Raw genomic sequence first — 15,041 nt, 5'->3', positions numbered from 1 at the left:
ACTGGAGAGTTACTGGAGAGTACTCTGAGGGATAGGATTTACATGCACTTAGATGGACAAGGGCTGATTAGGGATAGTCAACATGGTTTTGTACAAGGGCTGATTAGGGATAGTCAACATGGAGGTCGTGTCTCACATATCTGATTGAGTTTTTTGAGGAATCTGACTGAGGCTTAAATTTTTCGCACATAGGGTGGTAGGTGTATGGAACGAGCTGCCAGAGGAAGTAGTTGAGGCAGGTTCTATCACAACGTTTAAGAAACATTTAGACAGGGACATGGATAGGACAGGTTTAGATGGATATGAGCCAAATGCAGGCAAGTGGGACGAGTGTAGATGAGGGCAAGTTGGACTGAAGGTCCTTTTACCACGCTGTAAGACACAATGACATGGATAGGAAAGGTTGTGAGTAATAGGGGCCACATGCAGACAGGTGGGACTTGCCCACCCTGGGCAAAAAAGATTTGAAGATGCAGGGTAGTTGTTCCTCATCACCTAGACCATTGTGTTCTCCTACATCACAATAGAGACTGTACTACCAAGATACTTCGATGTCTGTAAGGTGTTTGCACTTATCGGAGTTCAGGAAATGCACTGTATTAGTAGAGAAAGGAACTGCAGATGCTGGTTTACAAAAAAGGACACAAAGTGCTGGAGTATCTCAGCGAGTCAGGTAGCATCTCTGGAGAACATGGGTAGATGACATTTTGGGTTGTGTCCCTTCTTCAGACTGATACTGTATTAGCCTTGCCCTCAACCCTACCTCGCCAACTTACTCTGCTAGGCTAAAGGGTTAAGTCAGGGGTCGGCAACCTACGGCCCATGGGCCGGATCCGGCCCATAACCTGAAATCATCCGGCCCGCAGACTTATTTTTTTTCAATTAGTTTTCACGGCCTGGGCGCTACTGCCAGTCCCCGGGACACGAGGGATCTGGAAACTGCAGCCAGACCCGGGGACTCAAGCTGATCTGGGAACTGCAGCCAGTCCCGGGGCACGCGAGGGATCTGGGAGCTGCAGCCAGTCCCAGGGCACGCGAGGGATCTGGGAACTGCAGCCAGTCCAGATGACACGAGTTGATCTGGGAACTGCAGCCAGTCCCGATGACACGAGTTGATCTGGGAGCTGCAGCCAGTCCCGATGACACGAGTTGATCTGGGAGCTGCAGCCAGTCCCGATGACACGAGTTGATCTGGGAACTGCAGCCAGTCCCGATGACACGAGCTGATCTGGGAACTGCAGCCAGTCCCGGGGCACGCGAGGGATCTGGGAGCTGCAGCCAGTCCCAGGGCACGCGAGGGATCTGGGAACTGCAGCCAGTCCAGATGACACGAGTTGATCTGGGAACTGCAGCCAGTCCCGATGACACGAGTTGATCTGGGAGCTGCAGCCAGTCCCGATGACACGAGTTGATCTGGGAACTGCAGCCAGTCCCGATGACACGAGCTGATCTGGGAACTGCAGCCAGTCCCGGGGCACGCGAGGGATCTGGGACTGCAGCCAGTCCCGGGGACGCGAGGGATCTGGGAACTGCAGAAAACTGATTGAAAAATTCGTGAAAACTAATGCGAAAAACACCAGGTGTCACACTAGTTAGTATGTATTATCAGTATATATTATTAACATGTATTATTACTAGTTTATGTATTATTAGTATGTATGATTACAAATTACTAATTTAGTTAGTATGTATTATTATTACCTCCATTTAACTATGGTGATAGATGTGGCCCACCATCCGCTCAGAGACATGTGTCCTGGCCCCTATGCAGAACAAGGTTGCCGACCCCTGGTATAAGTCAAAGCGAGCAGCCTTTTAAATGGAATTACAGACTCGTCACTCACCAGGGAGATTGCCTCTGCGGGTGACTGGGAGGTATGTAGAGTGGGCTGGGGTCTGTGAGTGGTTGAGCACAAGGCCGAACCGACTTGTTTTCTTTCAGGGACCCTCCTTCCTTCCTCGGTTTCGTTCCGACCAAAGGAGAAATAATCACTGACTCAACACGATGCCGTAACTCATCTTTCTTCTTGAAAACTCTGGGGAGGGAAGATCAGAAAATGCACACATTAGAATTTGTAAAACTGGATAAATGAGAAAAGTGAATATCCTCCGAAATCCATGAAAACGTGTAATGGATGTGGGTGCCCAGACCACTCACCCTGTGTAGGTTGTTTGTATAGTTACCCAAATAGTTTCAGTCCCGACCCAAAATATCATCTATCCATGTTTTCCAGTGATGCTGCCTGACCTGCTGAGCATCAGCATCTGCAGTTCCTAGTTTCTACTCTTGTTTCAGTCTCCTCCTCTTTCCCCCTTAAGGTATTTATCTTGCTTTCAGGAAGCACATTACAAATCAAATCAACTTGCATTCATTAAAAAATTCCCGTTTACCTCTCGGATTCCCTCTAACCTGTGTTCGATGGAAACTGAAACTTCTATCAGTGGATAACATTTTTCCCTATCTATCATATCAAAATACTTCACAATTGCAAATTCCGTTCAGAACTCACCCCAAATCATCTTTGCTTTATGGGGAAAGATCCCAGCTTCTCTAGTCCCTACACATTACAGAAGTATTGCATTCCCCAGTGCCCTCTCCATCCTTTGTGAAGGATCATCACCAGCACTGGACACATTGTTCTACCTGTAGCTCAATAACCATGTTATAAAGGCTTAGTATAACTCCCTTACTTTTGTACTCTATGCCTCAGTTTATAACACTAAAGATTCCATATGCCTTTTTAAGAACCATTTTAACTTGTCTTACCATGTTCAAGTAAAAATGTTATGATTTTTGTGTTTTCTCAAGAGGAAAGAGACCCAGTGTGTTCAGCCTTTGCTCAGATGTAAAAAAATATAAAGTGCTGGAGTAACTCAATGGGTCAGGCAGCATCTCTGGAGAATATGGATAGGCGACGTTTCGGTTGGGATGCTTTTTTTAGACTGTGGTCTTTATCACTCAGAGATTGGTTGGTATATGGAATGAGCTGCCAAAGGAGGTAGTTGAGACAGAACCTAAAACAACATTTAAAATAATTTGGACTGATACATAGATAGGAAAGGTTTAGAGGGATGAGGGCCAAACACAGACAGGTAGGACTAATGCTGCTGGGGCACCTTGATCTGCATGGGCAAGTTGGAATGAAGGGGCTGTTTCACCTTTGTATGACTCTATACAAACTATGACTCCAGAAGTGCTGCCTGACCTGCTGAATTTCTGTAATACTTTCTTTTTTTTAAACCAGCATTTATAGTCCTTGTGTCTACATTTCCGCAGATGTCCTTGCATGTCTTGCATCATCCTTGTAAATCTTTTCAATACCTTACATCCAAGTTTGATCTAACCAAATTTAGGTAGATTTAGCCTAACTACTCAATTCTATTCTTCTAGAAATAATCTCGCTTTTTTTACCATACAGCCATGATAACTGTGACACAGCTTTTAGCAAGTGGCATATTTGTGGTCTGAGCTCCCTGAACCTTTCTCAGACTTGCATCTTCCAGGCATTCTTTCGATAAAAATGTGATACTTCGCATTTATTCATATCGAACTTCATTTGCCATTTATGCAATAATTTGGTGAATGCATTGATGTGCTCATGTCATCCAATCCAATGCTCGGTATTGACAATTCGCCCCATTTTGATATCAACTGCAAATTTAGGCCCAGAGGCAACCCGAGGAAAGCATTTTCCTTATACTGCAGATTGCCACGACTGGGAATGAGCTGCATGAAAGGACAGTGGAAGAAAACTTAATATCAGCTTTCAAAAGGAAACAAGGTCAATGCTTCAAAAAAAATATTCAGAGAGATAAGTGGTAAAAATAGGAGGCAAGGTCGGTTGTGGCATGCTTGTACAAGCTTAATGGGCCAAATCGTCTGCTGTATTATAATGCTAACCACTCACACACATATATATGTCAGGGAGTGCAGGAGCTCAAAATTAATTCTAAATTCTCTGCAGTCTCAAGCCCAATATCCTGAAAGACGAATTGCAAGTTCTTGTCAATACTAAAAGGTGCAAACTATCAGCTGAGCTCACAATCTTTGATGCACTTGAGGAACTCGAGGGACTAGTCAAGTTGCACGATCCCTCAAATGTTTGAACTCTTTCTCAGCTTTTGTAATATGGGTCAATTTCTTGTCTGATCAATGGAGACATATTTCTTTGTCCTTTTGCACCCTCACCTATTTATTCTACATGTCGTTTATCGAGTCACTTGGCCACTGGAGGATGTTTTTTTGTTTTTGTTTTTTTTGTTTTTGTTTATTTTATTAGAAGTTAATACAGTACAAAACAATACAGTGGTACCTAATTTTAGGTGCCAACTATGTCATAACGTAATACATTCTATGTACAACCTCTAGTTTTATGTTTTTGAAAAGGACGTTAAAAAAAACAAAAAAAATAGAGAGAAGAAAAAGAGGAAAAATAGATAGTAGAAAATAGAAAAACGTGAAGTGTGTATATAAGAAAAAAAAAAAAAAGAAAGTAGAAATAGGAGAAAAAGACCCTTAAAAAAGAAATTTTCAAATCTTTATTCGGAGATGTAAATCTATCCACGACCTGACCTGAAATCAGTAATCTTTACGGTACTGCTGCATCACATGCTTCCAAAAAGTCGATGAAAGGGGACCAACTCCTTAAGAATTGGTCATATTTATCTATTAGGCGGAGTCTCATTTCTTCAAGGTGTGCTATGTCCATCATATTCCTAATCCACATTTTAATAGTTGGTATAGCTGTATTTCTCCAAAATTTAAGTATCAATTTTTTTCCAATTATTAACCCATAATTAAAGAATACTTTTTGGTCTTTATTTAAATTGATATCTTCTACTATTATTCCAAATATAATCCATTCCGTATTAGGTTCTATTCTTGACTTGAAGAGCTTTGTAAATATATCAAATATATCGCTCCAAAATGTATTCAACTTTGTACATCCTACAAATGAATGTGTTATATTGGCGTTTTGAAACAAACATTTATCGCATCTGGGAGAGACGTTTGGGTAGAATTTATTCAACCTCGTTTTTGAATAATATAGTCTATGTAATAATTTAAATTGAATTAAATTATGTCTTGCATTAATAGAGCAATTATGTGTGTTCATCAGATACTTTTCCCATCTATCTTTCGGGATCTTTATCATTAATTCATGTTCCCAATCTTCTCTTAGTGCCTCTGTTGAGGGTAATTCTCTATTTAATATACTATTATAAAAATATGATATTAGTTTTGTGAATCAGCCTTAATATTCATTGCTTCTAATAAAGGGTCTAAAAATATAGTTTCTATAGTAATCTATGTATATATTTCTTCATAAAGTCACATATCTGTATATATTTAAAATATTGATTATCATTCAGTTTAAATTTTGATTTTAATTGTTGAAATGATAACAATTTGCCCAATTCATACATATCTCCTATGTTTTTGTCTGCTAATTTAGCAAAATTAATTAATCGATTCCAAAACAGTTCTTAGCAATATAATCAAACTCAAAATTTGAGATCAAATCAAACAATAGGATATTTGTTATTCTGACAGTTTTGTCTATAGACTTTAGAGATACAGCGCGGACACAGGCCCTTTGGTCCACCGAGTCCACATCGACCAGCGATCATCCCTTACACTAACCTACACCTGTATGTCTTTGGAATGTGGGAGGAAACCGGAGCACCTGGATAAAACCCACGTAGGTCACAGGGAGAATGTACAAACAGCACCCGTAGTCAGGATCGAATCCAAGTCGCTGGCGCTGTGAGCCAGCAGCTCTACCTGTTGCTTTTACCAACTACTTTTAATATTATTCACATGATTATGATCCAGCGCTTTTAGAAAACCGTATTGTGATAGGTGAAGTGGACAAGAATCCTAACTGCATTTTGACCCGTCGTTATTCTTGACCAGGTGGGCGATGCTGGGATCAAAACAAACTTTAAAGCTCTTGAACTAAGGAAGGATGGGGAGAAATGCTTGGGACCCTTCGCACCTGCCAGAAAGAACAGATGAGCACCACATGATGAGCATAGGACTGGGTTTCAATCTGGTGCTTTCAGAGGTCAATAAAACAGATTGATCTACAGTCTAGATTTGCAGCTGTTTGGGATGAGGAACCAGAGAGGGAGGATGTGGAGATGTGCAACTCGAGGAACTGCTGCTTGCTGAGTTTGAGGACCTTTTGTGTAGCATCCTTTTGAAGCAGTGAAAAGTGAGATAACTATGCCAAAAAGGTACCAGCTGCTGCTCAACACTGTCATTATCAGAATCAGGCCCCACACTGGAGACCAAGGTACTGCTGCTTTTTTGAAGTTGCTATATTTTAAATAAGATATTAGGCTGAGGCTCCATCTGTTCACTCATGTGAATGTAAAAAACTCTGTTGCATTATTTGAAGCTAGATAGTTCTCTCAGTTATCCTGGCCAATTTTCACCTCACTGTAGTTTGTGAATTTATACTATGCCTTATAAAAAACAAACACAGAAAGTGCTTGGTGTAACTCAGCGGGTCAAGCAGCATCTCTGGAGAACATGGAAAGGCAATGTTTCAAGTCCGGACCCTTCTTCAGACTGATGAGACTATGCCTTAGTTTGAATGCAGTATTTATTACATTAAAACCTTGGATTTGCCCCATAGAAATGGGCAGCATAGTGGCACAACGGTAGAGTTGTTGCTGGCTTACAGCTCCAGAGACCTGGGTTCTACGTGGGTTTTCTCCGGGTGCTCTGGTTTCCTCCAACACTTTAAAGATGTACAAGTTTGTAGGTTAATTGGCTTTGGTAAAAAATGTAAATTGTCCTTAGTATGTAGGATTGTGCTAGTGTATGGGATGATCGCTTTTCGGCACTGACTCACTGGGCAGAAAGGCCTGTTTCCTATATCTCTAAAGGTTAACATCTAAAAATAGTGAATACAAGAAGACTGGCTATGAAACATTTTGTTTAATCCTGCCCCACACCCCCCAACACTGAAATTTAATGATCTGTACTTCAGTTCAGATTATGACTATGTGATCTTATTCTTGTTCGGTGACAATCAAAGCATCTTGCCCAGTCACTGAACTGATGTCAGAGTCAGCACAATATTGACTCTTCCTGAGAAATGCAGTGTTCTGGGCCTGTTGAGTAACCCGAGCTGTAATTGCAGTGTGAGAGCTAGAAAGTCTGCATTGGGAGTGGAATCGTTCTCACAAACAGCAGCAGCATTGAATGAATAACACAATCAGCCAAGCACAGTTACACAAAATAGGTGAGGAGATTTGCTGAGAACACAATTTTGTCATCCAATCTGCATTTTTCTCAGAAACTATGGTAACCCCCTGGGCTCCACTTTCCCAGAGCAGGTTATCGAATATTTTTTTTCTCCTGGGTTTTAGATACCTCTTACAATGCAGAACAAAATAGCAACATTTTATGAAAGCTGATTTACCTCAGAATAGAGACAAATAGTATGGAAAACAATCGGCAGGTGATGCAGTTTCTTAGTTTAGAGATACAACATAGTAGCAGGCCCTTTGGCTCAATGAGGCCAGACCCAAAATCTCACCCGAGTTTGAAGAAGTGTCCAGACCAAAATGTCCATCAATATCCTCCAGAGATGCTGCCTGACCTGCTAAGTTACTCCAGCACTTTGTTCTACACAAGCATCTGCAGTTCCTTGTACCTACATAAAATGTTTTGTCAGATCCCTTTTCCAAATTATCACCATCCCCTCTGAAGAATGTTGACTGTTTATAATCCCTTTTGGATGAGCAAACCTACGTCAGCAGCCAATTTTAATATCTGCGCATAATTTCTGTGCAAGGGTCAGCCTCCTGAGAAAATGAAATATGTAGATTTCAGACTTCTAAATGTCACCCTACAGTTGATCAACCTTCAAAGAACAGATTGAGAATTAAACCATCACTACTGCTCTGCATGGGTTTGCACACCATGCACTACTTTTGCTAACTATGCTTCTGTTTACTAACGAAGCCTTGTGTATTTTTAGATCAAATTTCATTTAATTAAAAAGTGATCTCCAGGCACATTAGTAGTCTCACCTGGCACCTGATGGAAGATGCATAACAATGGGTAGAGCTGCTGCCTCACAGCACCAGCGATCCGGGTTCCATTCTGATCTCGGGGTGCTGTCTAAATAGAGTTTGCACATTCTCCCCGTGACTGCATGGGCTTCATCTGCGTGCTCTGGTTACCTCCCACATCCCAAAGACATACAGGGTTTGTGCATTAATTGGATGAGAAGGTGGGATAATATAGAACTCGGGTGAACAGGTAATCGATGGTCGGGGTGGCCGAAGGGCCTGTTTCCATGCTGTATCTCTAAACTACACCATTTGATAGTGTTCAAACCATTAAACCAGTTTAACAGACCGACCAGTAGAACAGTGAAAATGTTTTGTATAGAAAATACAGCTTGATGTTGACATAGTAAGAAAGATGAGGAAAGCAAGAGAACATGTAACACATTTTACATTTGCGTTAGAACTCAACTTAAATATTACGATTGGAGGGTCTAAGCTAATAATTGGAATTTAGAGTAGCAAAGAGTAGATTTTGAGTAAAACTGACCATAGAACTTGTTTGAAGAGCCTGATTTTCATTGACAACTCATCAATTTTCCATGTGTTACATTTATAGTGCTCTCCATAATGTTTGGGACAAAGACCCATCATTTATTTATTTGCCTCTGTACTCCTCAATTTGAGATTTGTAATAGAAAAAAAATCACATGTGGTTAAAGTGCACATTGTCAGATTTTATTAAAGGTCATTTTTATACATTTTGGTTTTTACCATGTAGAAATTACATAGTCCTCACATTTCAGGGCACCATAATGTTTGGGACACATGGCTTCACATGCATTTGTAATTGATCAGGTGTGTTTAATTGCCTCCTTAATGCAGGTATAAGAGAGCTCTCAGCACCTAGTCTTTCCTCCTCATCATTAAGAAGAAAGAGAGCACTGGTGAGCTTACTAATCGCAAAGGGACTGGCAGACCAAGGAAGACCTCCACAACTGATGACAGAAGAATTCTCGTGAAAATAAAGAAAAATCGGCAAACACCTGTCCAACAGATCAGAAACACTCTTCAGGAGTCAGGTGTGGAATTGTCAATGACTGTCTGCACATGACTTCATGAACAGAAATACAGAGGCTACATTGCATGATGCAAACCACTGGTGAGCCGCAAAAATAGGATGGCCAGGTTACAGTTTATGAAGAAGTACTTAAAAGAGCAAACACAGTTCTGGAAAAAAGGTCCTGTGGACAGATGAGATAAAGATGAACTTATATCAGAGTGATGGCAAGAGCAAAGTATGGAGGAGAGAAGGAACTGCCCAAGATCCAAAGCATACCACCTCATCTGTGAAACACGGTGGTGGGGTGTTATGGCTTGGGCATGTATGGCTGCTGAAGGTGCTGGCTCATTTATCTTCATTGATGATACAACTGTTGATGGTAGTAGTATAATGAATTCTGAAGTGTATAGACACATCCTATCTGCTCAAGTTCAAACAAATGCCTCAAAGCTCATTGGCCGGCAGTTCATTCTACAGCAAGACAATGGTCCCAAACATACTGCTAAAGCAACAAAGGAGTTTTTAAAAGCTAAAAAATTGTCAATTCTTGAGTGGCCAAGTCAATCTCCCAATCTGAACCCAATTGAGCATGCCTTTTATATGCTGAAGAGAAAACTGAGGGGGACTAGTCCCAAAACAAGCATAAGCTAAAGGTGGCTGCAATACAGGCCTGGCAGAGCATCACCAGAGAAGACATACAGCAACTGGTGATGTCCATGAATCGCAGACTTCAAGCAGTCATTGCATGCAAAGGATATGCAACAAAATATTAAACATGACTACTTTCATTTACATTACATTGCTGTGTCCCAAACATGAATAAGAATGAATGAATGAATAAGTTTATTGGCCAAGTATTCACATAAAAGGAAATTGCCTTGGTGCTCCGCCTGCAAGTGACAACATGACATACAGTGACAGTTAGGAATGACACATAAAACATAAAAAAATAAAACATTATCAATTAACAAAAAAACCATTATGGTGCCCTGAAATGGGTGGACTATGTATAAACACTGCTGTAATTTCGACATAGTGAAACCAAAATGTATAAAAAATGTATTAAAATCTGACATAGTGCACTTTAACCACGTGTGATTTCTTCTATTACAAATCTCAAATTGTGCAGTACAGAGGCAAATAAATAAATCATGGGTCTTTATCCCAAACATTATGGAGGGCACTGTACACCAGAACCAAGCTCTTCTTGTATATTTACCTGTCATATTGCTGCAGGTGTTCTGAGTTGATATAGTCATTTAAATTCACTGTTAAATCTACAACCTGTTCAGATTGGTAATTCTGCAAAGCGAGAAAAAAAATTAGCGATAGAATTAATATATCATGAGACTGTTGCACACACGTGAGAAAGATCATTTAATCTATTCCTATTCATTCATCCAGCCTCCCAACACATCTAACCGTCTTCATTACATCAGCCGATCTTCAAGATAAGTATTCATCACTCCTCCTGTGAAGAATTTACTGACATCCATGCTAAATGTTTTTATTTGATCCTTTGAATTTGTTCTGGGCTACCTTGACTACCACACCAATTTAGTGTTGTTTGGATTGATCATTTTATATCTGCAATTTAAATTCCACCTCAAGCAGAAAGATGAAAAACTCATATCTCTTTCTTCATAAATTGGGCACCTGACACAACAATAACTTGCATTTCTGTAATTGCCGTTAACATAGCAAAACATGCCACAGGACCACCAAAAACACATAATGTGCTGGAGTAAGTCAGGGGGTCAGGCAGCATCGCTAGAGAACATGGATAGGCAACATTTTTGATTGAGACCCTTCTTCAGACTGATTGGTGTAGGACAGAAGAAAGATAGAAGACAGGTGGGGACAGGACAAAGCCGGGCAAGTGATAGGTGAATACACGTGAGGGGTGTATTGATCGAGAGATGGGTGGACAAAGGCCAGAGATGAAAAGACAAAATTACTGAGATAAGGAATGAAGAGGTGTGAAAGGTAAAGCCAATGGGGGGGGGGGGGGGTTTATTTGTAGGTTAGTTACCTAAATTAATGTTACATAGGAGGGATTTCAGACAAAATCTAACTCTGCTTCTTCGGCCCACTGGGTCCATGCCGACCAGTGTTCACCCCATACACGAGCACCTCCTACACATTTGGGACAATTTACAGAAGCCAATTAACCTATAAACCTGTACACCTTTGGAGTGTGGGAGGAAACCGGAGCACCCAGAGAAAACCCACAGTCGGAGGGAGAATCCTTAGTCAGGAGTGAACCCGTGTATTTGGCACTGTGAGACAGCAGCTCTACCACCCTGATCACCCTGCTAAGTTATTCGCATGTTGTGAAATAAGATTTCAATCAGTTACTGGATTAATTATATACATACCAAAACATTAATGATCACACTGGCATCTACAGTGATTGCCTTCAGCAGAATTTCTTTCTGATCGTTGTCTGAACGATAACGCAACGTGTACAGCTCATGATTGGCATTCCAGCCATTTGGCAACAGCTCCTTCTTCATCTCATCAGACGAGCCCTGCAAAGGAGTGCCACACGTAATGTTGTCAAGTCATCCACATCCTACTGCAAAACATTCTCCCATTAAGACTGCTGTGGAGGCCAAGTCATTGGGAATTTTTAAAGCAGAGATTGACAGATTCTTGATTAGTAATGGTGTCAAATATTATAGGAGAAGGCAGGAGAATGGGGTTGAGAAGGAAAGATAGATCAGCCATGATTGAATGGAGGACTAGACTTGATGGGCCAAATGGCCTAATTCTGCTCCAATGACTTATGAACATATATTTAAGATGGTGAAATAAACAAAATGGTGCATGGGCAGGTATGACAAGTAGTAAAGGAATGGAATAGATTAATTAGGATAAATGGTCAGTGTTTCCGCTGTGACACCATGGTGTGTTGTGAGTTGGCTTGACATAGTTTTATCAAACATTAGAATTTTGCAGATCCTATAGCAATGATTTGATGTTGAACATAAATCAGCACAGTTCTCCTACATCACTACAGGATCACTATATAAAACAATTTTATTTCTGGTGCAAGTTTCTTCTGCAAAGCTCAAAAGAAAAAGTGATTTTCTAGAAAATCAATTCCATTATATTTAGTCCTGTAGTACTTTTTTTTATTGATAACTTGTATTAGAAATGTTTTGCTTGAACAAATTCATACTCAAATGACCCATGCTGGGCAAATCGTGGTGGCTGCTCAGGGCAATGTCCTAGACTCAACCATCTTTAGCAAGTCAAGAGCGTTTTATTGTCATATCACCAAAACAGAACAATGAAATTCTTTATTGCAACATCATAACAGGTTTATGAACATGGTACTCAATAGACAATATAATAAAGAAATAAAAAAAAGTTAAGTACACATAAAAATAAATACTGTATAGTGCAAAAACAAGACAGCCTAAAGTCCTTAGTGCAACCATGACATGTTTGTAGTTCTACATCAATGACCTTACTCCCTCCCCAAGGTCACACTGAGGATGTTTACTGATGGGTGTGCAATGTTAATTCCATTCACAACTCCTCAGCAAATTTTGAGATGTAGGCTAAAAAGTGATAAGTAACCAATGCACTGTTGTTTGCACTTCAGATTTCAGTGGATGAGAAAGTGGAAGAACAGAACATTGCAAAGACGTGCAGGTTTGTAGGGTAATCGGCCTTTGTAAATGAGAAGTAAAAAATGGATGAGAAGGTGGGATAATAGAACTAGTGGAACCAGTGATCGATGGCCAATATGGACTCAGTGGGCTGAAAGGCCTAAGGACTTTCCTTAATCTATGCAAAAGTCACAAGCATGATGGTATATTGTCCATTTGCCTGATGAATGCAAAGTCAACAACACTCAAGAAGTCTGACAACATCCAGGGAAAAAACAGCCATCTTCATTGGTATCCCGTTAAAACATTTATTCCCTCCTCCATCAGCAGATGCAGATTGTGCTGTGTAAAATGGATTTAAAAAGGAAAGTCATACCTGATAGAAAGATTTGGACACACTTTGAAAGTAAAGCAATTTCTCAGGGGACTGTCTCAACAGGTGTTATTTAAAGGAAGTTGGTGAATACATTGCAGATGCTTTAACCATAAACTTCCAAAATCATTTTGACTTGGGAAATATTAGATTAGATATGAAAATTGCATTTGTTGCTCCACAATAAAGTCCTCTTAAGAAACACCTCTTAAGCTTAGTATTTGATAGAAAAGCACTTCATAAAAAAGACAGCTGGAATTGCAGCTTGAAGATTGGACGGCAGGTTATTGACTTGGCTGGGAAATTGGATCAACGATCAGAGGCAGAAATAAAGAAAATTGAGAGGGTGTGATCATTGGTGTTCAGCAAGAATTTGTGCTGGGAATGCAACTGTTCAGAATATTTATTAAGACATAAAATGATGGGATGGAATTTGCTGATAACGGCAGCAGGGAAGATTGCCAATACCAAGGCAGCTTGGCAATACCCAGGGCACCTCCCTAGATAGGCATTAAACCCACCTTGTTGGGCATTGACCTGGTGTGCACCTCTCTGGAGTGGGAAGGAACTATTCCTGAATCTGGAGGCATGTGTTTTCAAAGTTTTGTACCTCTTGCTTGTTGGGAAAGGAGAGAAGAGGGAGTGGTTTAACATCTACCGAGGAAGGATGAGAATACCAATGGCAGACTTTTGTGATCCCCAAAGCAGCTTGAAGACCCCTGGGGCCAGTGTCATAGTCCCGTCAATCCAGAGACCACTGGACCCCACTGAATCCTTACTCTCAGAGCTAAGTTACCTGGTCCCACTGCACCAAGCAGCTCTACGATCCAGGGGCTGCTGTTCAACACCAACCTGGGATCAATGCTCACCTTGGTTGAGAATACCAAAGGTGCAGACCCTCAGTCTGGGGCAAACATTCTGATCCCGTGATCCCAGCATCTCCAAAGATGCTGCCTGACCCATTGAGTTACTCCAGCATTTTCTGTCTATTTTTTGTGTAAGGCAGCATCTGCAGTTCCTTCCGACACACTTCTGATCCCCAAAGGCAGTTTGAAGACCCCCTAAGGCTGGGGGGAGGAGACCCTCCTTAACCCAGAGGCCAATTGACAATGAAACTCTCTTGACACACAGACCCCTCACCCTCTGCCACCTGACTCCCTCGTGCAGTTATGTGCCTAGGGGGACGGGGTTGATGCACCTGTTCGGCCCAGGTGAGGGCCACACACCTGTCGGGGGTAAGGAGGGGGAGAGGGTCCGGTTGCAGCTGAGGGGCAGGGAGAGGGAGGACGCCAGCGCAGCCCCAGGCAGTCAGGCCGCACTTTCGCTTTCGCTTCCCCTCTCGCCTCCCATCTCCCAGGTAACGGCGGCCCGGGGCCTAGACCCGCCGCCAAGCCTCGGCCTCCGCCTCTCCCCTCACCTGGTCCCCGGTCCCCAGGCACTTGAAGCCGGCCCTGACGAGCTCCCAGTGCACGAAACAGACCAGCGCGTCCTGAGGAGAGACCAGGTCGCGGGCCACCGAGTGGTAGAGCAGCTCCAGACCCGCCATGGCGTCGAACGCGCGTCCGTGCCGGGCTCGTGCACTGGGCCAGCGGCGGGAGCGCGCACCAGCCCTCGTCCTCGACGTTGTCGCCGGGAGGCTGCGGACGGTGACATTTCTCATTGATTTTTTTTATTCCATTTGTGACTTTGCTATCAATGGCTGGGATAAAAATGGTTATTCGTTGAAAATGTCCGTCTGGGAACGCGGTTGTTCGGCCCATCTTGTCCGTGCAAAAAAGAGCTGTCCAGCCTAATGCAGCTCACAGTAGCAATGTTACAAAATTTTGAGATTTTAAAAATCAAGTCTGCAATTTATCCCATCAGATAAAGCACAAAAATAAGTTTAATTTGACACCTAATTCACTTTCATATCTTCAGTATTAAAAAAGTTATGGCCATTTTCATACTCGGAAATTAG

General features: G+C 41.8%; 1 protein-coding gene across 1 annotated transcript in view; it reads right to left on the bottom strand.

Moving 5' to 3' along the window:
• psmf1 (proteasome inhibitor subunit 1) overlaps window positions 1-14,673 on the bottom strand; it is a 40,120-nt gene extending 25,447 nt beyond the window's left edge. Inside the window, exons 1-4 of the mRNA XM_033041716.1 lie at window positions 14,502-14,673; window positions 11,470-11,622; window positions 10,311-10,393; window positions 1,845-2,036 (exon numbers count right to left, since the gene is read on the bottom strand). Of these exons, the coding sequence (XP_032897607.1) occupies window positions 1,845-2,036; window positions 10,311-10,393; window positions 11,470-11,622; window positions 14,502-14,630 (557 nt within the window). The 5' untranslated portion in view covers window positions 14,631-14,673. The remainder of the gene's footprint in view (window positions 1-1,844; window positions 2,037-10,310; window positions 10,394-11,469; window positions 11,623-14,501) is intronic.
• Between the last annotated feature and the right edge of the window lie 368 nt (window positions 14,674-15,041).

Source organism: Amblyraja radiata, chromosome 23, assembly GCF_010909765.2.
Source record: "Amblyraja radiata isolate CabotCenter1 chromosome 23, sAmbRad1.1.pri, whole genome shotgun sequence".
Classification (NCBI taxonomy): Eukaryota; Metazoa; Chordata; class Chondrichthyes; order Rajiformes; family Rajidae; genus Amblyraja; species Amblyraja radiata.
This window is presented reverse-complemented; position numbering and strand designations above follow the sequence as displayed.